The sequence below is a fragment of the Lichenostomus cassidix genome, chromosome 4 (genome assembly GCF_008360975.1).
Source record: "Lichenostomus cassidix isolate B80296 chromosome 4, HeHo_3.0, whole genome shotgun sequence".
Taxonomy (NCBI): domain Eukaryota; kingdom Metazoa; phylum Chordata; class Aves; order Passeriformes; family Meliphagidae; genus Lichenostomus; species Lichenostomus cassidix.
In genome coordinates this window covers 18,985,204-19,011,378 of record NC_139484.1, presented here as the reverse complement: position 1 = coordinate 19,011,378, position 26,175 = coordinate 18,985,204, and the positions used below count along the sequence as shown (strand labels likewise).

At 40.2% G+C, this 26,175-nt stretch overlaps 1 protein-coding gene and 1 long non-coding RNA gene across 4 annotated transcripts; one reads left to right on the top strand and one right to left on the bottom strand.

The window, feature by feature from the left end:
* PRKG2 (protein kinase cGMP-dependent 2) lies at window positions 1-24,592 on the bottom strand. 3 transcript variants are annotated; one of them, XM_085058085.1, is made up of 19 exons: window positions 24,372-24,592; window positions 21,552-22,058; window positions 18,660-18,826; window positions 16,911-17,024; window positions 14,495-14,600; window positions 13,191-13,254; window positions 12,486-12,563; window positions 11,371-11,465; window positions 10,538-10,606; window positions 9,437-9,535; window positions 8,358-8,508; window positions 6,939-7,075; window positions 6,696-6,785; window positions 6,358-6,499; window positions 5,419-5,582; window positions 4,642-4,764; window positions 3,657-3,719; window positions 2,752-2,818; window positions 1-1,895 (listed from the first exon to the last, which is right to left on the bottom strand). In XM_085058085.1, the coding sequence occupies exons 2-19, from the start codon at window positions 22,043-22,045 to the stop codon at window positions 1,800-1,802; spliced, it is 2,319 nt and encodes a 772-aa protein (XP_084914211.1). In that variant the 5' UTR covers window positions 22,046-22,058; window positions 24,372-24,592; the 3' UTR covers window positions 1-1,799. The 3 variants fall into 3 exon arrangements, 2 of the variants coding, with proteins under 2 accessions (XP_084914211.1, XP_084914209.1); XR_014851613.1 differs by lacking the exon at window positions 2,752-2,818 and adding an exon at window positions 3,333-3,467 and having other exon boundaries at window positions 1,764-1,895; window positions 24,372-24,591; XM_085058083.1 differs by lacking the exon at window positions 2,752-2,818 and having other exon boundaries at window positions 24,372-24,590.
* Window positions 8,397-9,031, top strand: LOC146437966 (uncharacterized). The gene is made up of 2 exons (XR_014851614.1): window positions 8,397-8,531; window positions 8,654-9,031. It is a non-coding gene; the product is annotated as an uncharacterized LOC146437966 (long non-coding RNA).
* Window positions 24,593-26,175: the final 1,583 nt, after the last annotated feature.

Here is a 26,175-nt window from a genome sequence, read left to right as displayed (position 1 = left end):
TTATATTGTAAGCTTACTTTATTTGCACACAAGTAAACAAGCTAAGTTAAACTTTAGTAAGGAGATATATCCTACAGCTGCTCAGACTTAATGCTAACTGCACTAAACATCATACAGATATTTCTTCACTTAAAAAACATATATATCTCCCCCCTTATTATTATATCTATATAAGGAAACTACATATAAATACAATGGAAAAATACATTCAAAAGCTTTTTATAAAACTTGGCACAATATTATTTTGACTGTAATAAAAATATTTATGAGTAAAAGACGCACGGAGAAACACAAATACTTAACATCTAGTGCTTTATCTAAAACCTGAAAATAAAATTTGGTCTTTGGTATTGCTAAACAAAGTTAAGTTGCAAGCATCTACACTCCCAGCTTACAGCCTCTGCTCCACCCTCTCTGATTGTGTTACCACCACTTTGCACAGGCTTTGCTGGCTGCAAGTTTCCTTAATAATTTGCAAACAGGCAGAGAAACAAAACCAAATAGTGTCTTCTTTCAAGGGCTCAATCCAACCTTCATTAAATTCAATGGAAAATATTCTATTGTCTTATTCAGGCTGAAGGTTATATAAAATATTTAAATTGATTTGTTGTCAAAGCAATAGTCACCCAGCAGTGAAAAATAATTATAACCATGTAACAAACAATGGAACTGCCCCTGTGGCATTCCCTTCTTCATTTTCCCCTTCCCAGTGGGAAAAGTCATGACCAGCAACTAAAGAGATGATCCAGCAGTCATGAGTAACTAAACCCTGAGCACATAGTAAAAGTTGCCCGAGAGGTTTTCCACCCAGGATGTGAAATGCAATAATGCTGCAGCAGCTTCAGTGTGGAAATTTAGATTGGATGTGGTCTCAGCAGGAGCTAAAATAAATCCAAGCAGTGGTTGCAGATGCATCCATCCCATAAGCCCAGCATGAAACACAGGAACATCCCTATTTCAACAGCAGTTGTGGTTCATAACACAGAGCAGCAGAATTCTGTATAAGCCATGAATGCACAACATCCATCTACATTTTTTCCCTGCAAGGTAAAAGCTTTTTGTCCCTCTATTTTATCTTCACACTACACAAAAGCAAAACATTTTAAGAAAGGCACATAGCTCTTTGAAGCAGCAAGGGAAATGCACACCAGAGTCTGATTCTCTAAGCAACTTCTATTATGGATATACCTTGTTTCCTAGAGGATTTTCATTTGACCTGTCTCACATGTCCAACCTGGTGCAAAACTAGAGTGACAGAGAGGCAGTTTCTACACTGATACCCTTTTAGCTGCAGCTAAATCAGACTTTCAGTAAAAGTCTCTTTTCTACACATTTCTGGACCAATGCAATACAGGATATTTTGGGGGGAAAGCGAAACACAGCAGAGAAGATGAAAAATAAGTGGCTATAGTGTTAACTATTGACAAATGTCACAATTGTTGGCTTCTGATACCCATCCCAAAAAAAGATGTATGGTAACCTTGTTAATATCAAAATTTTAGTTAGTGATATTTTTAGGAGAAAACCATAGATCCGATCAATAGTATCTGAAAATGTTGATATAGACACTGTATAAAAAAAAAATTCAGGTGACATCTGCTGATTGAATGCATGTCCTTGTTGTAAAAGGGATGGACATAGATTTTGGTGCATTATCCAAACAATTTCTGGTTGCTGCACTGTCTTCTGTTCTTCAAGGAGTGCTGTGTAATTTGTGGAACTTGATTTTAAGCAAGAGACAAGACAGCAGGCTTAGAAGTGATGCCATGAGTCTATAAATGTGCCAGAAGGAAAAGTTATCAGAAATCCTTGTCCCAGCCTGAAAGTTCATCTGGAGGGCTTCCCACTTCAGGGGGATAGCTGTCAAAGTAGCTGTAATCAGTCGGTCCAGACAACTAGGACATTAAAAACACAAACAAAAGATTGCCTCAGAAAGTAACTTCTGAAAATGTTCCCTATAGAATATGCGTCATTTTTGTTCCTCCCAGTGTGGAAATGAAAGGCTAGTATGACACAGGTAACTTCTTTCAGTGGATGCAATTCCTCATTCTTTAAAAAATTACCCTCCAGTAATTACACTGTACAACAGAATAAAGGCATTAGCCTTCTTATACAAAACCACTTCCCAAATACTATCAAATCCTAGATTTCACCCAAAATCCTGTAAATTCAGTAAGAAAACTGAGGCACACTTTACAATTTTGATGCAATTTAAGAACAAATCTACACTCATAGGGTAGCTACTCAAAGCAGACCTCAGAATTACTTTTTGTTTCAATTTGAGATCAAGATGAGTTTCAAATGCTTTACCCTTAATTTTTTATTTTCATTTTATGTCAAAGACAAATAGGGCATTTAAAACCGGGAGCGAACTCAAGGATGTGTTGTAACTCAATAGTAAGAGAACACCGAAATTTGTACTCTTCACAGTAATATGAGCAGTGCATCTTAATAATGTGCCCATTACCAAGGGAGATATATTTTTTCAGTATTAGTTTCTGACCAAACACCATTTGTTCGAGTAATGGTGAAAATGTAATGCAAAGTGCACAGCCAGAATAATATTTCCATTATTTAACTGAATGTAAGTTATGTCTTGCTTGCTGTCTCTCTCTTTCATTCAATTTTCACTAAAAATATTGAACTGTAATTATTCAAATGCATCTTTGGGAAGTTTTGCTATCTCCATCAGTTCTTTGTAGCCAAGCTATGTTAGTAAAACATTATGATACTGAAAGCCAAAGCCAATACCTCTCTTTTTAAAGGCGACGTTAATTTCCTCACTTTCAGACTATCCCAGTTAAAACCACTCAACCACCTGATTAAAAAGAGATGAAAGACAGACAGAGGGAGACCAAAAGAGAAAGACAGGTTGTTTCCTGACATTATACCACAAAGAGCGGAAAATCACATGAACAAGGGCTATAAGAAGTTTTTTCATGCCAACTCCTGTACCAACACAGATAGAAGGAAGAATCTTGAGCACTCTCATTGCCATACAAGGCAGAGGCAGCTTCAGGACCACCAGGCACTTTGACCCTTCTGTACAGAGGAAAGGCAGATTAATAAATGCAGAAGTACAGCTGTGGAGAGATTTGTGTGTCTCCTTGGAATTCCTCCCTTTTTACAGCGTGAGAAGAGGGAGACAAGCAGAAAAATCAAAGAACTTCTTTCCCTGAGCACAAACTGTAGGGCTTAGAAACAACTCAGGTAAAAAGAGAAAGCAGAAAATGGTTAATCTACAGAGGACTTCCTTCATTAGAAGTAAGACTTGCATTAGAAAACTTCATTTCAAGAAAAACTTTCTTCGTTAGAAGAAAGAGGATAAAAACCTTAAATTGTTGCTCTGGAGCTCTTAACTGCTCATTATTAAAAAGCAACTGTTGAAGGGTCAGGAGGTCTGAGAGGCAGATGCTCAACTGGCATTGATTTCTCTGAGAACTGAATTAAACTCCTACATCAACAACCTGCAGCAAACCCAGTAAAAAAGAAGATATTTCTAGATAATCATGCTGAGGATTTATGTTCATATTGTTGCTTGCTATAGTTGCAAATATACTCAATAGCAGAGATGAATTTACCAGACTGTGTTCTAACATACTAAGATATTTCAAATTAAACCCCAATTTTTCTTCTTGGAAGTCTCTTTTGCTTACCTGTGCTTCTTGATGTCGTTAATTCCATTCCTCAAATTGCCTAATCTTTCTGTAGGATTTTGCCTTAAAAAAAAAAAAGAGAAAAAGAATAAGAATTTATAAAATATTCCTATTTTAAAAAGAACATTTATAAAGAGCATTTATAGGTCTGAACTGCTTGCATTTAACTGTTGCACAGGGATGGAGCTTACATAAAACCTGTGGTCTCATGAGGAGACATAATGAGGTGTTGCTCACTGCTCCTTTCTTTTGAGGAGAAACCTTCTAGAAAGCCAAAACAATGTCACTCAGCTGTGAGAAGCAGCAGAGGGAAATCAGCTGGCTGAATTTTAGCTGCACATCCATTTTTTTTCCTTGCCAGCAGGTCTGCTCGTGAGTTACCAAAGGAGGCAGATCAAAATGTACAGCTACAAAGATCCTTTCAGTTGTGGAACACAAGCATGTTGAATACTGTTCCTGGTGCCAATGGATAAGATCCCACAGGAGATGGGAATCTAAAGCCAGCAGTGTCACCAGCCAGAGGCTGTACAGGCCACAAAGTTAGGCTGGCCTTTTTGAAATGCCACCTTCTGCACATTTTCAAAGGGACTTAAGTCAGTCTCTAAGTGCTCTATTTTTTCTGTAGGATCTATATGCCTAAGTCGTTCTGGAAGCTCATTTTTCTTTTTTTTTAAACAATGTGCTTGATATGAAAATCAAATTCCTTAGCTCGTTCCTCAGCCCACGCTTAATAAGTTTTCCCAAAGATGCGTTTCAGAAAAAATTCCCAGCTACAGAGAAAGCCCAGAGCCTCTGCTGCTCTGCAGACTCAGAGGTGTGATACATATTCAGGAGTATGCAATGCATACTGAATATAATATCAGCAAGGACTATGCCATGAATAACAATTCCAAATGGAGTTGTCAGGAATTCAATGCTCGAGTCTGAGTCCTAAAAGAGCTCGATGTATCTACACTCAGGCTTTTCCCCAAACCGCCCCTCCTACCTGCAGAGTCTGCGGATCAAATCCTCAGGTCGCCTTGTTATTATCTTAGGAAAATCCAGCTTTTCAATGCCTTTGAGAATCAAATTATATGTCATCATTTGATCAGCCCCAGAGAATGGTGGGCTAGAAAAAGAAAGCAACACTGATAAATGGAATACCTGGCAAGAGCAGATGTGGCCAGTACTTATCAAAGCAAATAGTTGAGAATCTAGAAAAAAAAGCCCACCTTCTTACTTTTACAACCTTCACCCTTTCAGCCTGTTTAAGATATTAGAAAGGCTCGAAGTTGAAAAGCCTCACGCAGGTGCCAGGGAAAATGCATGACATTATGTGTTCCTCTAAGCTAGCTCTGCCTCCAGCCTGACTCAGAGAAGCTTCCACATTGTGTTGCCACTCAGCATTCCCAAAGAGTTGTCATGGAAGTGTGCAGGGAGGAAAAGCGTGAGTCCTACTTACAGTTCACCCACCCTACTGCACCCCATCACCCCCTAATGGGGAAGAGAGCAGTCTGTTGTCACTTGTTCCTCACAGGAAACGTAAGCAGCAGTTACAGGAGCCCTACACCAGCCCATTATAGCTCAAGCCTGGCCCTTTCCTTGGACGGATAAGCCAGAACTGAGAATATGTAACCCACTTTGTCAGTGGCATTTCTGAAACAATGGAAGGTAAAACATGTGTTCGAGGCAAAAAGCAGTACCATTTTGCAAGACTGTCTGAAAATAACTTTAGAAAACTTTCTAAAAAACAAAGTAAGAACTTTGAGTAAGAGGCACTTACCTGCCAGTGAGGAGTTCATACACAAGAATCCCCAGGGACCAAAAATCCACACTGAAGTCATGGCCTTTACTCAGAATGACTTCAGGGGCAACATACTCAGGGGTTCCACAAAACGTCCAGGTTTTCTGCCCTGATCCAATCTTCTTTGCAAATCCAAAATCAACCTGATCAAAACCAACACATGCTGCATAATGCAGAGGTGTTTTACACTGGGAAGCCTTAAAGTCTTAATTGTTTCCTCACCTCCTGCAAAGATGTCAAAGCTGCTAGTTTATATCTAAAAACCACTACAGTGTAGTTGTGAAGGAGAGAGAGGTAGTTCCACTGGATTACTGAATGTTATAAACCAGATCCCTTTATCATCACAAGTAATTTCTGAATTATTTTCCTTTTGGGGAGAACAACCCACGATTTCCTTGAGGACATGAGATTTACTGTCCCTGGAAAACAGTAGGTTGCTCATTATCTTCAGAATGGATATTTCCAGTACTCTGAAGGGCATTTTTGTTGCACTTCTCATAGTCACAGCCAAGCATTGCAGGAGCTCTTTACTGTGTTCCCGCTCTACAAAGAGAGGGAACCTATGATTGTAAATTGAATCAATGAACTGCTTGAGGCTAGATAGGGAGGTAATTCTGCACCTGGGAAATGTGTTTTCTGTCTTTCCATTAAAACCAGCTGCTGGGAGAATATTTTTCTTTTGCTGTTTATGCTGTGGCAAGAGCTCTCAGAGGTTGCAATTCCCCAGCTTGTCTGTGGCTTGCAATGCCTTTGCAATATCTTTGTTACCCATTGTACAACAAGAAGCTTGCCCTCTTTATTGCTGAAGCACAAGCATTATTAAACTCCAGGATCCTGGCTCTATGATTACATGCTATCTATTTATATCTCCCCTGCAAAGAAACAGGATACAAAACATTACAATGAATTACATCTTACCAATTTTATATATCCTTCAGCATCCAAAATTAAGTTTTCTGGCTTCAGGTCTCTGTAGATAATTCCTATTTGATGTAGATAGTCAAAGGCCTCTGTCACACACCCAACACAAAACTTGGTGGTGAATTCATCAAAGCTGCCTCTGGAACAAAAATAATCACAATGAAGTTCTAAAAATACCTCAGTTATTAACCAGATAATATGTAACACCCAGGATATTAACCAAACTGACCTAAAAGCTTTTCATTAAACAGCCCTTGAATGGAGAACCTACTCAGTAGCCACATGGGGTTGACTGGTGACTTTGGAGGGCAAGGCTGTGCTGTGTTTGCTCTTACCTGTCCCTCAGTAAGCTCCACAATTCCCCTCCAAGGCAAGCCTCCAGGAGCATGTACACATACTTGTTATCCTTGAATGTGCGATACAGTCTGCGGAGACAAACAGCAGCAATTTAGGAAAAGCAAAATAAAAAGTGAGACTTGCAGTGTCTTTCCTCTGGAAGTCATGTGTGCCCAACCTCATTCCTAACAGTGCTGCCCAACTGGGAGCCAGCATTCAAGGAAACCTTGTGCTCAACTTACTTGACAATGAATGGAGAACATATCTGCTCGAGGATTTTCTTCTCAGAATAGATATGCTCTTGTTGTTTCGTGTCCACTACGTGTTTCTTCTTTATACATTTCATAGCAAAAGCCACGTTCTCATTTTTCACTTTAACCTGTGAATAAAAATGATGAAAACCCATGAGGCAAAGAAAGGATGTTTTACCAAATTCAGCTCTCAGTAGATACACTGATATCCATCTTTTTCAACACAGCACAGGACTGAAATTGATGGCTATAACAAGGGAGGATTTTCTGCAGAACTGTTATGTATGATTTTAAGCCAAGCATCAGATCTTTCAGTTTACCAGTCCCCACTCATAAAGTGACATGTTCCCTCTGTCAATTTTACATATACAAAATAGCAGCAGCTTTTTGTAAACTTATTGTAATAAACATATTACAATAAGTTTATATCACAGTGGGTCCCAATTTCAATTTAAGATTTCTGATCACCAACATAATACAAAAGAACAAAAAGGAGAGGCAGTTTAGGAAGAATGTTTGCAAATGATTTCGCATTACACTGAAATGTCATCCGTTATGCTGTGAAAAGATGGAAGTTAAAACATGGCCTCTCAGAAATGAAGGAAGCAGTTATCTGTGTTCTACAGCTGGATGAGAATTCAATTTTTAGCTTAGTATTCAGGTGCTACTGTAGTATTCCAATGTGGATTTTTGGTTTTTTTTGTGAAGCATGAATCAGAATGAAACAGTAGATGGTCTAACTACTGGAAAGGATTATTGACTTCACTAAAAGCAAAAATTCTCCTTTAATTTACCATTACCTTCAGCAGCCTGCACAAAAAGCATTCAGGTTTTTCTCAGATACTTGCGACTCAGCCAGAGGCGATTGGAATTTAAGGCTTTGGGCTAATGAGGCTCTTGGTATCCCAGAAGCACAGCTGCTCACACTATTGAATATGACTCAAAAGAGCCATTGCAAATTGCTGGAAATTTCCCAGTGAGCAGAGCTCAGAGATAGCTCATGCTGGCTGTAGTTGCTGTGGGGCATACAGGAGCAGTTCTAACAGCACAGACTATGTGGTGCCATTCAGATTGCTCCAGGTCCAGGCAGATTCCTGGAAAAAAGCCTGCAATTCAGAGAACATAATGCAGGCAGGCACATCTGTAAACTCCACATGCACAAACTGGTGACTGTGTCTAGTGTCCAGGAAGGCACTTATAACAGCAGGAGATGAAGGCACACGAGAATGGATTTGCTTTTTAAACACCCAAATCCTGAAATGTTTTTTTAACTATGCATAGTTTATGTAGAATTATTTCTGCCTGAAGGGCACAAGCTCATAGAATACCAAAATTCTTCACATTATTCAGTGGCTAAATCAATCATCCAAGACAGAGAACTACATGAATAATTTTAAAACAATCTCTTACAAGCTCAACCCTTCCGAACCCACCAACACCCAGAGTTGTGACAACTTCTAAATTCTGGAATGGGGAAGAAGGGAACTGGTCTACTTTCTCCTTCAGCTCTATCATCTCCAAAGACACCTCTTTGGTCAACTGTCCACAGAAGGATCTTCCTCTGCATTAAGAAAATTAACATAGGTTAGTGCTTTCCCATTACTTTTAATGATCTTATATAAAGGAAAGGAAACGGAAAAGGAGGAAAGGAGAAGGAGGAAAGAAAAGCCTATTTCCTAACAGAATCTTAATTTTATTTTCTGCAGAAGCACTTTCTTTCTGGATATCCTATGGAAGTAAATTAGAAGAAAAATGCTACTGAAGTTCACTGAGTAGAATCAACAGTATTTTTGGCAAGAGCTAATCCCTGGTGAGATCTCTATTTATGTGGTCAGCTGCAAAAGTTTGGGCACTCCAGGTTGGAGAAGCAATGCTTGAAGGACTGTGTACCAGTTCCAGTAGAATGATCAGAAATAAGAATGCAGCTGTATTTCTAAACAGAGGAAAAACGTACTCTGCCAATCTTCCAGTAGCGCTCTGATGGAAATCAGAGGCACATAAACCAAAAGTGTGCCCACAGCTAAAAGCACACATCAGTACGGTCAGTGCTACACTGAAACATTAAAAATAAACTGTTTCTTTTATGTTTGCTTCTTTCTTTTTAAAATGACAGTGTTTTGCACAGTGATACAGTTTCCTTAACTCAATCGGAGTTAAATTTGGCCTGTAGGGGTTTTTACCAGTCAAAGAACTTACCATCAAAGCACAAAATCTATTTGAGCACAACATTACCTTTTTTCTGTGCTCAGTTTTCCAGGAATAGAGTGAATTCTTGTTTGGAAGTCAATACAGTGAGATTTCTATGTAATTTTTGTATCAGAAAAAGTTTCTTGGACTCCATAAGCATATCCAGATTGTTTTATTATAGTGACTGCTGTCATTCCTAGGGGTCCATCTCTTTTAACTACCATCCATGATTTCACTTACAAATTTATCACTCCTTTTTATGTTTACCAAATATAGATGTAACAAAAAATGATCTGACTTACTTTGCATGTCGCTTTTCATCGGCCTGGGCCAGATTAGCCACGTAACCTTCCAGGTAAGTTTGCAGCTCCTCATAAGTTCCAACTGTCTGATTAAAAGTCCTAAAAACACAAATGTAACATCAAAAACTGCTGAACATTTAACTCATGACCCAGATTAAGCTTTACACCATTGATTTGACAGTATTTTAAGAGTTTTGAGGAGGCAGCAACTGGCTGAATTGTCACACTTTTGTCGGAGGGCAGGGGACAGAGTGCCTGACCTTCTTAGGTCATTAATTTTTAATTAATTTGGAGCTTTCTGGGTGTATGCACTATGGTTATTAAGTGTGGCTCCACCAGCCCTACCCCAGGAACCAGCTAAGCTTGAGTCCAGGCCACAAGTCCTTCCATCCCAAGGGATGTTGGAGTTGGCTGATATTCAAGGATCACTTTCTCCAGGTTCAAGAAATGAACAAGAAATCTGGCAAAGGGGGCAAGAAACCCATGTGGAGAAATAAAGAACTCCTGTAATTATCCAAGCTTAAGCAGGAAACACACAGGGGATGGAAGATGGGTCAGGCTACTTGGGATAATATAGAGAGGTTGTCAGAGTAAATATAAATGAGACAGGGAAGGCCAAAGACCATCTGGAATTAATCTGGCCAGGGATGTCAAGGACAAGAAGAAAGGCATTTTCAAATGCCTTTTCCTTACATCAGTAACAAAAGGAAATCAAAGGATAATGTGGGCCCATTACTAAATGGAGTGGGGACTCAGGTGACAGAGGACAGAGCAGGCAGAGTTACTGAATGCCCTCTTTGCACTGGTCTTGGCTGACAAGAGCAGAACTCAGGAATCTCTGACCAGGAGACCAGGATAAACCTCATCACTCCAAGGAGGGAAAGAAAACAGTAACTCCAAACTACTCTTAAGCTTCTGTGCTCCGGCACCTGCTGTCAGCCTCTCTTCATTAGTATTCCTAAAGCATTACCACTTGCTCAGGATTCATTTAAGGAAACATTCTGGTTTTGCATGCAGTGAAGTCACATTAAGCCACTGAAAGTCAGACATCAACCTACTGAAGGAGGATGCAGACCATTTATTAAAGTGTAGTGTACTCACTCTCTGTCTATAACGAGGCACTCCACGTTGTACTCATCTGCAATAACGTTTGCTGATCTGACGTCGTCACTGAGAATTGAAAGGCATGAGGAGAATTCAGAAGCATATTAAAATCCTCAAAGTACCTCACACTGCACTCATGGAGGGGCACAGCTGCTCTAGGTGAAAATCCTCAAAGGCCTCTGCAGCCTGCACCTGGATTAGTGCTGCTGAACCAAATACAAAATTACAGAATTTTACTAGTCATTGTTGTGATCTAGCACAGCATTGTTTCCAGTTTCAATAAGGTTTGGACCATGACATCCTTTAGCAACCTTCCAAGAAATTAGGGTGAGATGTAATTAGCACTAAATCAGGATTTACTACTTATTTCTGAAATGATCCTTGGCTATAAAAGGTTCCCAAACCCAAACGATTCCCTACTCAATCATCCATGCAAATATGTACTCTGTGACTCCTTCTCTCTATATCTTACTGCCATGGGCGATAGGAACAAGAGCTCACTCCAGTCAGGATGGAGCTTATCCATTCTGAAATCATCTGGCACAAGTTCTCATCACAGTTTTTAGTGATGTATCAACAACAAGGCACAATGCAGAGGGCCAGAATTTGACTTCTACAAGGGAAACCAAAGGTAGATGCCAGTGTATACTTTCAAGTTCTCTCTGCAACCCCTCAAAACATTTACACAAATTTGGTCACTACCTTCAATCTACCAATTGTACCATCAAAAGAAAGGTTCTATCCAAAACAGCCATGAGTTGTAGAATTCAACACACAGTGATGGAACAGTAGAAATGCTACACATCATGAATCAGACAGTGTGAACTAACCTAATGAGAGCCTTTTCTCCAAAGTAATCTCCTTTGTGTAGATTTTTAATCACCTGAGGCTGCGAGTGGTCTGCAGTACTCTGGGTAACTATCACCTGGAAAGTACAGGAACAAAAATTTACTATGGTAAAGTTTTGAAATATTGCATGATTTCCTTTCTTTTCTGTGTATTTCAGAAATGCCTTAAACTCAGTAATGCTGCAGGAAGAGTTACAAATATATGTAGTTACCCCCTCCTCTCAAAAATTAAACCCAAACATTCCCTGACACCTCTCTGATTTTTGCTGAGAAGAAGGAATATATTCATTATTGCTAATCCCTCAAAATTTTTCTTGTTTTGAAACAGGGCAGAATAAGTCACATTTTAATGAAAGCTGAAAAATACTTCAGTTCCCACAGCAGGGAGATATCACTTTTTTTTGTCTTCTCAGCTAAATAGACAGCACTCCAGAAGCATTAACTAACATTTCCCCTCATGAAACTCTGCTTCCACAGTAGCATATTCTGCTGATGCCCATGTTAGCAAAACCCAAACTAGAATATCTACAGACACAGAGATGTTTTGGAAACCCTGCTGGAAGTTTTTTGAGGAAAATCCTCCTGATTTAATTCTTTAGAGTCCTATGTCAGCCTCAAAGGTATCAGCTGAGGGATAAAGGCTGCTGCCTTATTCCTCTGGGACTAACAAATGAAAGGGTTCTGAGACACATCAAAGGCCATTCTCTATTAAGCCTGGGACTCCATTACTTCTTAGACTTTTCACAAGTCTCTGTTTTGCCCATCAGATATTGCACCATCTAGGAGAAGATGGAGGGTCAAATCTCATTTACAAAAAAATCGACTTTACATCTCTGCTACAGTGTCAAGAGGCTTCAGGACACAATTTAATTACATTATAATTGGAACAGTGCAACATGGATTCATTGTGAATGGAAAATTAGGCTCCCTGAACCTCTGAAACGCTGCTCCAGGCTTTAATCACAATATTGTAAACTTAATAGCATGTGCAAAAACATTCTACACCATTTTTACTGAACACCACCCCCCTCAAGGTAGCTTTTGAGATACGAGTATTTGTACATGTTACTTTATAAGTTAGGTTTATTGTACCTTACCTTTCCTTTTGCTATTATAAAGAAGGTATTTCCTTCTTCTCCTTCCCGAATAACGTAATCTCCCTTGTCATAGTACTCCTGTTGGGGGGCAAGTGAGAGGAAATATTGTTCAATAAATCATTGAAAGGTTACTATGCAGAGCTCATAACACACATGGATATTCCATTGATGTTTAACTTCCTTTTTTTGCAAAAAGAATAAATATGTACCACTGCCCTTGGAAAAAAAATCCCAGCAATGATTATATATCAAGCCTTTACCTTCAAAGGCTGCTGGCAAATGCAGCCCTAGACACACAGCTATTTGGCTAGATTCACATGCTGAGGTCCTAATGCCTTCTTCCCTCACATTTTGCAGTGCATGTGGTCCAAGAAATATGAAAGTATTACATATCCACATCACAAACAGGTAAATTTGATTACCAAAAGAGTCACAGACCTTTTGAGGAGAGCATCTTTGTACTTAATCTTAATAAAGGATAGATTATAAATCCTCTTATCTACCTGTTTTACTCCTTTGATGCCAAGAATATAACTTACTTCCATGCTACTAAATGTTGTTATTTTCTGCCAACCTCAAATTCAACTCTGATCACTCCAAACCCCTCTCCTAAAAAAAAGCTTGGTTGTTTTTTATTTTTACTGATTTATTCTTTGTTATTGTGAAAGTTTACTGAATACTATTTAGAAAAACTTAATGTCTTACCACTTCCAAGCAGTCTATGATCTTGGTTAATTTATCTTCAGGTAAGTTTTTCAGCAGGGACACACTTCCAGGAAACAGAAATGCAAAACAAACAAACAAAAGCCCCACAACCCAAAGTAGTTAAAATTAACACCTTGTTTATGATCTCTTTTCATCTATACAATTTTTACTGTCACATATTATAATTAAACTGGTGGTGAACACAGTATACAACTAAATCTTAATTTGGAATGTTCAAGCATTCTCATCTTGCTCTTCAGATAAGTAAAACTTGTACAACGTAGAAATATGGCAAACATTGGTCAGTTTATAAATCAACTTTGTATTTCAGGAGGGGAAGGACTTCAGTAGGCATGTGGATTGATTTCAAAGGAATCCAGCAACTGCAAACCCAAGACATTACAGCAATTCAAGAATATATTTTCAAGTGCACTGCAGAGACTGCAAAATTGGACAAAGGTAACAATTTCAGTACTCTCTGGACAACTATTGAAAGAGAATCCAATTGCAGTAAAAACTCCGTGAACTTCCTAATAAGAATGAAAAAAGCCTCCCACCCTGGTCACTTGGACTGGTAAAAGTCAGGAAATTATATAATTTTCTATCTATTTAGGCTCCACAAAAAGTTGTGTGCAGAAATCAAAGGTGGAGAGGGATGTGAAAATACACAAGATTTTCTATACATGACCAGGCTTGACATCTTGATTTGAAAACATTGAAGAATGTTCATTCTTTATTAAAAAGATAAAATATAACATCAGCTAATTATGGTTTGGAACCTCTAACTTCACTGTCTTCCTAAGGAGAAGCATGGCACCACTCTCAGTGTTCCTTGCAGGAGAGAATTATTCTGCTCTGCAGATTTCCTAGTAATTTACAATGAAATTAGTTCATAAATTGAGAGACATGCAGGTCTCGTATTCAAGTCTACAAAGGATAAGGAATATTCCTTAATCTAGTTCAGCAGCAAACTATTAGTTGGAGGATTTACTGAACTCTAATTATACATTATACTGTTTCAACTTCTGGACCAGTAACTTTCCTATACATTTATTCTATTACTTAAAGACATTCAAGTACTTATTGAAGTTTTCTAGAGTGATGCAGGAGAAAACCAATTAAAATGGAGAAACTCCCTTATGAATCTTAAAACAAACAAACAAAAAAGACAAATATTCAGGCTTTTGAGGCCACATTTGCATGAAGAGCACCTTTTTCTCTCTGTTTACAAGACAGGGACAATACTGCTGTGCACCTTAGTAAGTAGCAAAAGTATATTAGAAATACAAAGTAATAATATTTACCTTCTAAGGAAGTTTCTGTATTGCTCTTGTCTGGCTTGTGCTGTCACTCTCATGATATTTTGAAACACTTCTCTGTCCAATGCCCATGTTTTAACATTAGTGGTTGCTTTGAGGAAACAAAAAACAAGAACAAAGTCAGCAAAGTTTCCAAATTATTTGATGGATGATATTACAGCATCAGGTCATGGTACAAGGCAGGTTAGCTCTTTCACAAGGGCTAAGGTCAGGTTTTAAAATATCCAGCACCTATTGTAATCAGACTTCTAAAATGATTCAACTCCCACTTAAACGATGCTCACTAAAGTAAGGAATATATTTCCAAATGGGTCCTCCATGGAGCACTTTCCATGCAGTTCCACAGGCTGAGCAACCTTGAAAATGACAGGGCTGAACACCTGGGAATATCTACTCTAATCACAGGCAGTCATTGTACTCAAAAGCTGCAATCTCCAAAGGAGTTGATTTGAAAGAAATGAAAACTTGGCTGATTTTCCAAAACCTATGATATTGAATCCTGTGGCTTGGATTTAACTCTAATTCAGATTACACGCAAAGGTTTGTGAGATATGCATTAAGATAGAAATAACAGAGCTCAAGAAATACATTTAATTTCATCTAATCCTGTATTTCACAGGCCTTTCCTCCGACATGTCTATTTTATAAGGCCATAAAGGGTAATCAAAACATTAATTATTCCCTTTCAAAAGATAATCAAAATAGCAATGCAGTAAGCAGGCACAAGATTCAGCATGAAAAATGCAAACCACTAAGCAGCCTCTATGTGCAATCATTGACACAACAGAACACATTGCATTTCTTATTTTTTTAAGCAAAAGGTGATTCTGTTAATATCTTCTTTTAAAAGATGCTACACCATATTCAGCAGTTTTCCTGCTGCCCTAAGAAATAAAATACTGTTTTCTGCAAGCTAAAATTTACAGAAAATTTTAGTGCAATTGATTTCCTCCATTTATCATCATCATAGAATCATTTTTACGGGGAAGAAAAATGTCTGGTTTAAAATGATGCACAGTCATTTGTATTTGTACACAATATACACATATGCTCTGCCATCTATCAAAATAAATTAAAAAAATTTTTGGATGTGTGTTTACTACTCATGCTCTGTTATGGCATTGTACTGCTCTTCTGCCACAACAAGGATCACAGGAAAGCTGTTGGTGAGGGGTGGATTTCTGCAGTGATTTCAAGTATTCAAATACCTTTTCTTGTCCATAATTGGACAATTCTTTTCCTACTTCAAAACCAATTAAAGTTAACAAAGGTCTAAAGCAGCTTGACATCTGATTATGCAGCAACACTACTTTATAATGCTAATACTATACAGCAGGCAAAAAACAAAAATAGGGAACATATTCAATTAGAACAGCATGTTAGTAAGAAAAATAATCACATTACTGATGCTGTTCTGTTTATCAGGCAGCAACAAAAACAGATTACATGTAATAACTTCCATCTGCACAGCCAGCAATGATTAAGTGCATAAACTGGGTGCAGGAAGAAAGACCAAAAGCTTTTACAGCAAACAACTTCTTGTTTTATTCCATTTGCTCCTTTTTAAGTCAACATGAACTCTCCATACTTACTGGTGGCACAAAGTTCCTGCAGATTTAGACAAGAACAGAAATTACTCTTCAAACACAAGTAATATTTATGGAATGGTGGAGAGTAGAAAAATCATGAACTTAATAATATTTAGTCACTTGTTTGTCACAGAGCAGTTGTGGCATATTGGAAAGGTAATCAGGGATATTTAATGGATGAAATACAGTCTTATGCAGGAAGAGGGATATTTGTATCACAGCAACACTTAACAACTCCATCCTGGTCAGTCCCAAAACTGCCAGATGCAAATGGATCTAGGCAAGACTCAGCAACATGAGTTATGATGATCCAGAACTAAAAGTACAAAAGCAACTAATTCCTGCAGATTTCATCTCCTCTTGAATTAGACTTTACCTGCTATACTAAAAACATTATGGTTCTAATATGCTTTCAAATTGTTTGTAATTTTGTCTTCAAGGTTGCATTTGACACGAAAACAAAAGAGCCAAAGACCATCACCTCTACTAAAACATCCAAAATTAAAACACAGTCCTCCCCTAGCAGTTAGAAAGCTACAGATCAGGCTAACCTAACTTTGGAGGTGCCTAATTCTTTATCAAGGGTTATGCCAGAGATGGAATTATATTCATGGCATAGTATTATTTGAGTTCCCAAGCAGAAAGAACTCAGGGAAGGAATATGTGAGCTTACTGCAGATAACTAAGACATGCAAACAGCTATTAAATGAGAAATACAAAGGAAACCTGGGATAACAGGGATACAACAGGGATCTCACAAAAAATCCAGAGTTTTCATTTTGAGCAATGTAGTTGTACTTAGCCTCAGGTACCTTTCACAGAAGCTGTCCGTGTGCAGTTGTATAAAATGGCCAGTTCACCAAATGCTGTCCACACAGGTATTGAGGAAAGTAGTTTATTCTGCTGAAAGACTTCCAGACTGCCCTCTGTCAAAAATCATCAGGATAACAGGTATTAAACCTGTGCTCAGCTGCACAGAGTGAATGGAAAACAAATCAATACATCCCTGACTTTGCTGCTCCCTGGGACACGGGAATGAGAACAATGATACAAACACTGCTTTGAAACACACATACAAACCAGTAAAGATTTATTTTTTAAAATGTGCTGCAAATCTATAGATCTGCTCCGGAAGGGAGGGCCATTCTAAATCCTGATGGAATAAACTGTTTCTACAATGAGCCACTCACTAGTGGTTCAGACACTCTAGCATGGTGCAAACAAAAAAATTCTGAGAGTAATGATCACAGGAGAAATTACTTGTGGTTTGTCTGTTCATACACATATGAGTATGTATGTGCAGAAGGCAAAGGAGAGGGCAGAAAAGTCAAAACCACATTAAATCTTCCTTTGGTAAGTTGTTCTTGTGCCTTGCTAGCAAAAGTCAAAGAAAGTCTGAATTTCTTCACAGGTTATGGCCCCTTAAAACCTTCCCTTGAAGAAGTTATGAAAGTTCTGCCCTCTTCTCTCCAAGGCACACATCATCCCCTCAAGAAAGGTCTAATGTACCAGAAAAAGCTCCGGGTGTACATTGCCTTTCTCATATTTCATCTGTTTTCAAAGTGTTATCATTTTGTCTTGCAAGAATATGACTACCCCATCACAAATCCAGCTTCCTCTTTTTTCCTGTAACATTTATGCTTTCCTAACACAGTTACCATCATTTTTTCCCAACTAATCCATCCATGTGAAACCAGAAAATAAGCTTTCCAACATATACCAGTTTGGTTCTGCTTAAACATTCCTGCCTCAACAGAACATACTCCTTACAGTATGAGCTCTAATGTATGAGAGTCTCTGGGCCTCTTAGTGATCCAAAATTGATGAAATATGCAAATTACTCACAAATACAGATTTTTTTTTTTTTTTTTTAAATGAAGAGATGATGAAAGAGCTTATTGCTGATAGGAGCAGATGCTGGGTGTTAAACTTGGGATCCATTACAGGTGATCTGCAATTTATGACTACAGACTTGTTGCAAAGGTTTATCCCACCAGGCATTATTTTAGGCAAGTATTTTATCCTAAAGCTTTTTGTTTGCTTTGCTACTAGGTTTTTCTTTTTTTTTTTTTTTTTCCTTCTCCAGAAAAAAAACAAGCAGGTATTTTTTTAAAAAAACAACCTCTCAGCTTTGAGAACAATAAATCCAGACCTCATCTTTCAATTTCCCATACACAGAAAACTGGTGTCTTATGAATGTTCAAAAGTAAGTTTATTTCAGGAGTGGCTTAATCCTTAAGAAGTTCTCAGTATTTTAAATGATAACTGCTCTTTATCTGGAGAAGAAACGGTTGGCTACACTTACAGCAAAAAGTAATTGCTGGCCTCTGGGGTTTCAGAAATAAAAAAAGATAATGAAAAAACATTAAATCAAGACTCACGTTTTCAAGGTGGTTTTTACTACTCTCTGTTTCATAAAATCACAGGGAAAACTTGCATTGCCCTCCGCAGAGACAAATTATTTAGGAGCACAAACATCATCACTGTCATTTCCTGCAAAACCTTCTAAACACCTTTCCTGTTTCTTGCACCTGGATGCTTTACAAGTAAGCAATATTCACCTTTGAGCACAAAAATGTGGTTGCCTGGCTCTCCCTGTCTGATGACGTAGCTCCCTTGCTGGAATGTCCTCTCATACATGCATTCCACCATGTCTCGTGTCTGGTGAGGCTCCAGTCTCTTCAAGAACTGGTTTTTATTCAGGGCATCTGTGATCAGCTTCTTCTCACTGGTTTCAAACAAATAAACCACAAGGTTTAAAATCCCCAGCATGGATTTCACCAAGCATTCATTCGTCTCAAGATGCTTCCTGCTGTTTCTAACACACTGCTCTGCCTTGCCTGCCCTGTCCAGACCCTGTGGGATGGTAGCCTGGTTAGTGAGGGAATTGTCTGTGCTGTAGTCACCTGGCAGAACAATCTGGTTGAACAATCTTGTTCTCACTGCTCCCTGAGACAGTCTCTGCACCATTTCCTGTTGTAGTAAATGCAGATAAATGGGTGACTTGTAAAGACAAGAACAGTATTTGAGCTGTTGGTGGAAGAGCCCGGTGGTTGGATTTTAAAAAGGAGAAAACGTGGGAAAATAAACAATGGTTGAATCCATGGATAATGGCTAACCAGCTGAGACAAAGGAGGTCATACACCCCTATGGGCAATCTATGGGTTCTGATGGACTTGAGAATGTTCTGGCTCAAGGGCATCCTATAAAGCAGTGCCTCAGCTCCATGGCAGAAATAAATGCAATTAAAGAGCTTCTGCACTGATGGGGCTTTTATGGACCTGCTGGTTAGTTTTCTTTTACTGCTGAAGTGAAAGATAAATTCTGCCTTGAAATCCCCATGGTCCTAATGTTGACAAAGTCAAAACCCTGACAGATTTCTGAGGCAGTTAAGGCCTCCCCCTGTTTGTATTCATAAAACAATGCAAGGCTGTCAGCAAAACTGGGTTATGTGGGAAAAATCTCCTGAGGACAATCCAGGAATGAACAAACCTAGGGCACGTAAATACACTTACATTGTTACTAGCTGTGTAATGACTGAAAATAAGTAAAGGCAATGAGATGAGGCAGGAAAATTAAACCAAGTAGCTATGGTGAGGACTGTGTTTAGAAATAGAGATCATAACTTAGCTTCTGCTGAAAGCAACAGGGTTATTGGAATATAAGCTCTAACTCAGTTTTCAGCTAAAACCAACCTTGCTAATTTGATTTACCCTGGCCTGCATCATGCATACAATACTGCAATAAAATAGTGATTGCATGTAACTCTATACATAAAATGAGCACAAAAGCTTCCAGAACTATAGAATAGGAGACTATGCTTCTAAAATTTCATTAAAATAATTCATGCTGAGATACTCCAAACAAATTTATGGCAATCAAAGTCCTGCTATATGAATAGCATAAAATTGTGCCATTTGTTTTACAAATGTTTCTAAAAGGAGCTGATGACAGTCTGGACTGAATGCAAATACAAGAACATAGCATGGAGTTTCCTCTCCTTCTGAGATAGCTCCTTTCACAGCTGTGTAGCAACACTGTGAAGTTACCTCACACAGAACTGGGGCTGCATGAAGTCCTTTCTCCATAAAGTTACTGATATCAGCAACTCCAAACACTCCTATAAACGCTGTCAGGCTAAAGGATCAGTATTTGCTAATTGCAGTGGACAGAATTCTGTAGACAGCGAAGGTTGCACTTTGTTCTCACACATCTGAACTGCCTGAATTTGACCCACTACAGTATTTACAGTCCAGGTAAGGAAATCAAATGTTTTCACCTTCCAGCATTTGGCTGTCCCAACAGCAAGGTGATGGTGTCTTACACAAGTGCATGTGTATCACAGGCTTATCTAACTTAGACACATAGCAAAGCACAGTAGTACAGCTTTGTGATGCTTTTTTGGCATATATAATACTTCCAAAGTATTTGGAAGATCAAATAATACTACAACCACTACGACATCAAAAAATTGCGTACATTATGTTTAGATTGCTTAAGCTGCAATACTTCTTTTGGTTCCGGCTGCTGCACTTTGCTAATCCACTGGCTCTTCTCCTGGCTTTACTCCTCACTGCTTTCACAATCCTGTCTCTGGAAGCACCCTAGAAAACAGTGTGGTGGACTGCAGTGCAAGGATCGTGCCAAGAAGAAGACAGGTTACAAACAGAACACTCCTAAAACAATGATTTAAGCTACCCAGGTACCGGTGATAAAATATTAATGCAGCTCCCTTTCTCTGGAAAAACACTGCTAGCAGAAGTTCTCAGCTCTTTATGGTGACTCAGTCAGCCCTTCTGATTCATGAGGCAGCCTCGAAGGTGCAGTGCTGGACATGATGGATGAGAAAACAAGTCGCATAACTCTCAGGTCTACTATGGTACAGACTCAGATATGCCATGAATAATAAAGCTCCCCCCAAATCTGAGGCACTTATGTCACTGGCTGAAGTCCAGGTACAGTCTGGCTATCACCATGTTAAACGACTCTTAGGTTATGTCTACTCTGCAAGGTAAAAGAGAGTCTAAGTCATGCTTAAAGATTCCAGTCTGATGCTTGTGTCTGCAAGGTCAGGCATGACCACAGATATTTCTGGGTCTTTCAGAGTCTGGAAAGTCTAACTGGATTCAAAGAGGAACAAGTAAAATTCAGTTCCTACTCATGACAGTCAGGAGCTGGAGGGCAAGAGGAAGCTGGCAGCAAAGATAAATCCTAAAATGGTAGTATTCTCTAAAACACAGAGGCTTCCCACCACTCTTCATCTGAAGTCTGTGGGACACAGATGATTCTTGGTTAAAGTTACACACAAACTCAACCAGCATCTATCACAGTTGCAAAGCTTAAATGAAAAAGATGAATATTTGAATCCTGATTTATCATGAGGAGAGGATTTAATTGTGATAAGAGCAATAATCTTGTAACACAAACACAGAAGCCCTCTGAAATGAGCTCACCTGGAATCCTTTCGGACTGTTGCTTTTTCAAGGGAAAACATAGTTTTCCTGCTCAAATCACACAGTTGTGTTGTTGGCTCTGCAGATACACCTTCCTTGGCTCCTCTCCTCCTATCAGCAGAAACTTGAAATGGAGAAGGCTGAAGAGAGTACTCTCCTTGAGTGCTAACAACATCCTGCAGCTTGTTCAACTGTATACACTTGCTCTGAAGCTCCTTGGTGAGTTCTGCTATGACCTTAGTCTGCATAGCCAGCTGTTCCTGAAGCTCAGCAACATGGCTTTGACTCTCTTGCAACTGCTGGTCTTTTATCTTCAGCTCTTTTTCCAGTTCAAGTACCTTGCTGCAGAGCACATCAGCTTGCCCATTGATCACATTGATGCCTAGGCATGGGTCCATCAAAAACTTGTGGCTGGCAGCACAGCCAATAGCGAGGTTTGCTACATGTCTGTTTGGCTGCCTCAGATGCTTGGGTTTCACTAATCCATTCCCCATTTTGTCCAGAGACCTACGTGAGAAAATACATTTGCAGTTTTATTTCATTTCCCAAGAAGAAGAGAAAATAAAATCGCTGAATGGTGAGCAGTGAATATAGTAATTAACTGGCAGCTGAATTTGCCATATGCAACTGTAGTAAACACAGCTGATTGCTTTCATCCTCTTCAGTCCTGCAAGTCAGCAGAGTAAAGGGCAAAGAGAAGAGGTAGGGAGGGGTGGTAGAAACAAAGCAAAAGATCTCATGGCTACTCCTTAATTTGTGTGAGTAGAAGAGATGTGTAAGCTCCTATCAGCCTAACAAAGATGAAACAAAGAACAAGGAAGGAGAAAATCTTGCACTTGACAGCTGAAACAATAAAATCATTAGAAGTAAAATTAAAAATTGGACCATTTCTCCACTGAGGAATAATTTTTGTGTACACAGACTAATTTAATCAGTGGGTCCATACCTGCCTGGCATAAAGAACATCTGATTAATAAGTACATGTGTTAACACACAGACAGCTGGGATCATTTCTGCAGCTCACTTACTCATTTAAAACTGGCTCATATTTGTTAGTGTAACAGCTGCTACTGCTGTCAAGGAGCAATTATCTTTTTAAGGGGAATTACCCCCCTCCATTGGCTACTCAAAAGTGACCAGGAAAAAAAGGTCCTGGGCTCCTGTCAGAATACCTATGCTTCAAACAAGCACTTATAAGACAACCAGCAGCCTTCAGGAGATCTGCAGTGACCCACCTTCTTCCTTGGGCACTATCTTTGGCATATTTCATTGGATCATTTTTAGAGAAGCAAGGAATTATGCTGCTATTGTGGTCAGGCAGGCCCAAAGTAGCTGTTGGTCTGTCCCACAGATGAAGGGCACCTTTTTCAGGCTGAACCCCAAGTGATGTGAATTAGGATAATCTCTTCTGCTGTTTTATTGGAACTGGGTAAGAGCACGGTCCTAACAAGGTACATTGATCACATGACAAGAAATAAACTGGGAAGCTCCAACAATTTGCTTTTACTTGTTAGTATAACCATACTTTTAACAGATGCACAGTTCTGTTCTGGTTTACAGCCTTCAGTGGGTCAGACTTGAAATAGCTGACAAGATACCTCACATTCCAAATCTAGTTTTCTTCAAAATAGTCTTTCTTCTCAGCTCTGTCTCGCTTATTGCAACTTTGAATAATATTTTTCATTCATGCCTGTTCCACAGATGCATTTTGACAGCTGATGCTTCAGCCTATTAACAGGGTAGTACATCAGAAATGAAGGCAAATCTGTACTGCACAGAACAATTTAAACAACTTAAACAAATTACACATCAGGGTACTGAACCAAGTAACTCTGAAGAGGGACCTGTGTGTCACGGCATATGACTTAACCAAAGATCTTAACTCAGCATACAACCATATTTAAAAACAACCCAAACAACAATCAGCATCAGCTAAAAGTTACAATATAGAGAGGAAGTTATGGGAAACACAGAATCACACACAACACTGTAGCAGTCTCTGCTACTAAATGCAGTGGTAGTCACTGCATTTCAAATAAAGGATATCCCACACACTTCAAAATTATATATGGCAGAGTGACTGCCCCAGGGCACAGAAAAACCTACGGTTTGGATTGTATCCAGAAACAGAGCACGTTTACAGTGTGATGATTGAAATTCATAATCTGTCAACTGCACTAGAGTGACAATGTTAAGAGTTTCTATCTTTCTATTGTATATACACAATTAATTGCCAGAGGATAATGGAACAAGCAGTGGGATCTGACCAATCCCTGTTTCCACATGGTGCCCTTTACTGGCCACTTGTGTAGGAAACTCATGTATGTGTCAGGAATCAATAACACACTGACAGGTCATTTTGGTAATTCGACATTACAACAGTCAATTCTAGCAGAAAACTTAAAGCCTTGCTTCTCCGAGGTCTGACCAGCTTTACCCACAGCTCAGGAGACAAAAGGCAAAACAGCATTCACTGCACTGTGTTGTTTACTACAGGGCACCTCACACGCTCGTCCGAGCTCGCTGGGCAGACGCGGCCAGCGACCGGGCAGACCCAAAACCCACCGGGCAGACCCAAAACCCACCGGGGAGAGAGCAAGGTGTCCGCGCCGGCCGCGGGATGCTCAGGGGATAGAGAGGGGATGCTCAGGGGATGCTCGCGGGATCCAGCGCCAGCCAAACGGGGTCCGCCGCAGGCCCGCAGGGTGTCGGCTCCCCAGCCCAGCCCAGCGCAGCCCCGGGAGGCCGCAGCTCCTGCAGGCTCCCCGGCCGCCCCAGCCCCCGCCCGGAGCCGCTGCCCGGTGCCGCGGGCTGCCTCACCTGCGTGCCCGGCTGGCCCCGGAGGCAGGGCGAGCTGGCGGCACGGACGGACGGACGGACGGACGGACGGACGGAGCGCTGCTCCCCGCGGCGTGGGCTGGGCACGAAGCGCTGCTGCCCGGCACGGGGATGCGGCGGGGCGGAGAGGGGCGGCGGTGCTCGCCCGTCCCTCCCCCTGTCCCTCCCTCGGCCGTGCGGGGGCTGCGGGGCGCCGGGCTGTCCCCAGCCCGGGGAGGGGCGTGGGGAGCCCACGGTGCGGGGCTGGGCTCGGCAGCCGGGCGGGTCCCCGGTCCCGTTGGGGCTCCTCAATGCGCCCCACCTGGCAGAGAGGTAAATGCAGGGCCCAGCTTGGGCTGTGCCGACAAGTGTTGGTCCTGTTTGCTTCCCGCTGCCCTAGGGAGGGTCTTGGCGTGGCTATCCAGCACACAGCTGCGGAGATCCTGCAGCCCTCGTTCTCTCAAACTGACCCTCAAACAGCACTGCACAGTCCTGCAAGGAGCTTGCTCGTGTCCCAGGATGTATCCGCACTCAGGCTGGTCCCAGAATGGAGCATTGCCTGTGTTCAACACTGACTCTTGGTAGAGCACAGGTTTCACAAGGGCTGTTCTCTCCTAGCACATTCCTCTGTGTCAATTCAAAACATTGCTCTTCAGGGCTTGATAGACCCAAACAGCCTGACAAGCCATGGATGAAAGATTTTTACAACAGGCAAAGAGCTGCATGTACACCTCTCCTATGGATGCTGCCAAGCAGACTTGGTCTAATGCCAACCTGTAGCCTTTAGGATGCTGACTCTCAAATTTTCTCCTCTTCACTTACCTTCTCCTTTTGGGACTGCCTACTTATAAATCCTCCTTTTATTTCAGCTGATCTCAGTGTTCAGCATGGCTTCCACAATCACTGTCTGTGTCTGGGATGAAGCAGCTCACATAAATTCTAACCTGCCCGCAAAGGAAAAAACTATAAATAAATGTTGGTCACATACATTTCACTGACCATTCAATACCTCAAACCAGAAATGCTATAGTGATTACTGAATCATGTGAGGTCAGCTGTAGGGCACAGCTCATACCTGTGTGGGCAGATCCAGCTGTCACACCTCTTCTAAAAATTCCTTAGATATATTACAGGGCCTTCTTTTCCCTTCAGAACTTGTTTCAGGGTGGCAATATGTTTGCGTTACATTAGGGATGATTTGCTCAGCCGAGATTAGAACATTATTTGATACAAGTTATCTTGAAAATCTGGAAAACTTGCAATTTATTTTGGTGTTATTGTGAAAGAAAAAGCTCTGCAATCATATTACACAAGCCCTATATTCTATAATACCCCCTGTCCTATCTGCAAACTGCAGAGGCAGCAGTAAACCTATGAAGCACAACAGGGGTGGCCTGTTGTTAATCCTTTCCATTTGTACTGCAGTCTTAGTGAGAAACAGATGAAACATTTATTGCAGTGAAACATTGAGGAGCAGGAACTTGAAAAGATGGGGATTTAGATTGTACCTTTATGCTGCTTTCATGTTTTGTAGCAAGATAAAATTGATGGTGTTAAGTGTTGCTTTGTTGGTGTTTGGGTTTTTGTTAGCTTTTCATGCCTTGGGAAATATTTCTTTATTTTAAGAATTTTGCTAATAATTTTGTGACTAGCCTGTTGAATGAGTAATCGAGAAGACAGACTTCAACCTGAAACACAACACAGTCTCACTTGCCAACTGTACTTCCAGAAAGAGTGTTTTGCTTGGGATTGATCCCTTCTTCCTTCCACCTCAAATAAAAGTGGTTTTCTTTTGTGGGTGTGGGGT

What these genes read in the sequence shown, in the direction of transcription:
- PRKG2 (XM_085058083.1), bottom strand. Translation starts at nt 22,045, where the DNA reads ATGGGGAATGGATTAGTGAAACCCAAGCATCTGAGGCAGCCAAACAGA. An exon ending in ACAGTCCGAAAGGATTCCAG is followed by an intron (nt 18,827 to 21,551) that starts GTGAGCTCATTT and finishes GTTTGAAACCAG; the next exon opens with TGAGAAGAAGCTGATCACAG. An exon ending in GGAGAAAAGGCTCTCATTAG is followed by an intron (nt 10,607 to 11,370) that starts GTTAGTTCACAC and finishes TTCAATTCTCAG; the next exon opens with TGACGACGTCAGATCAGCAA.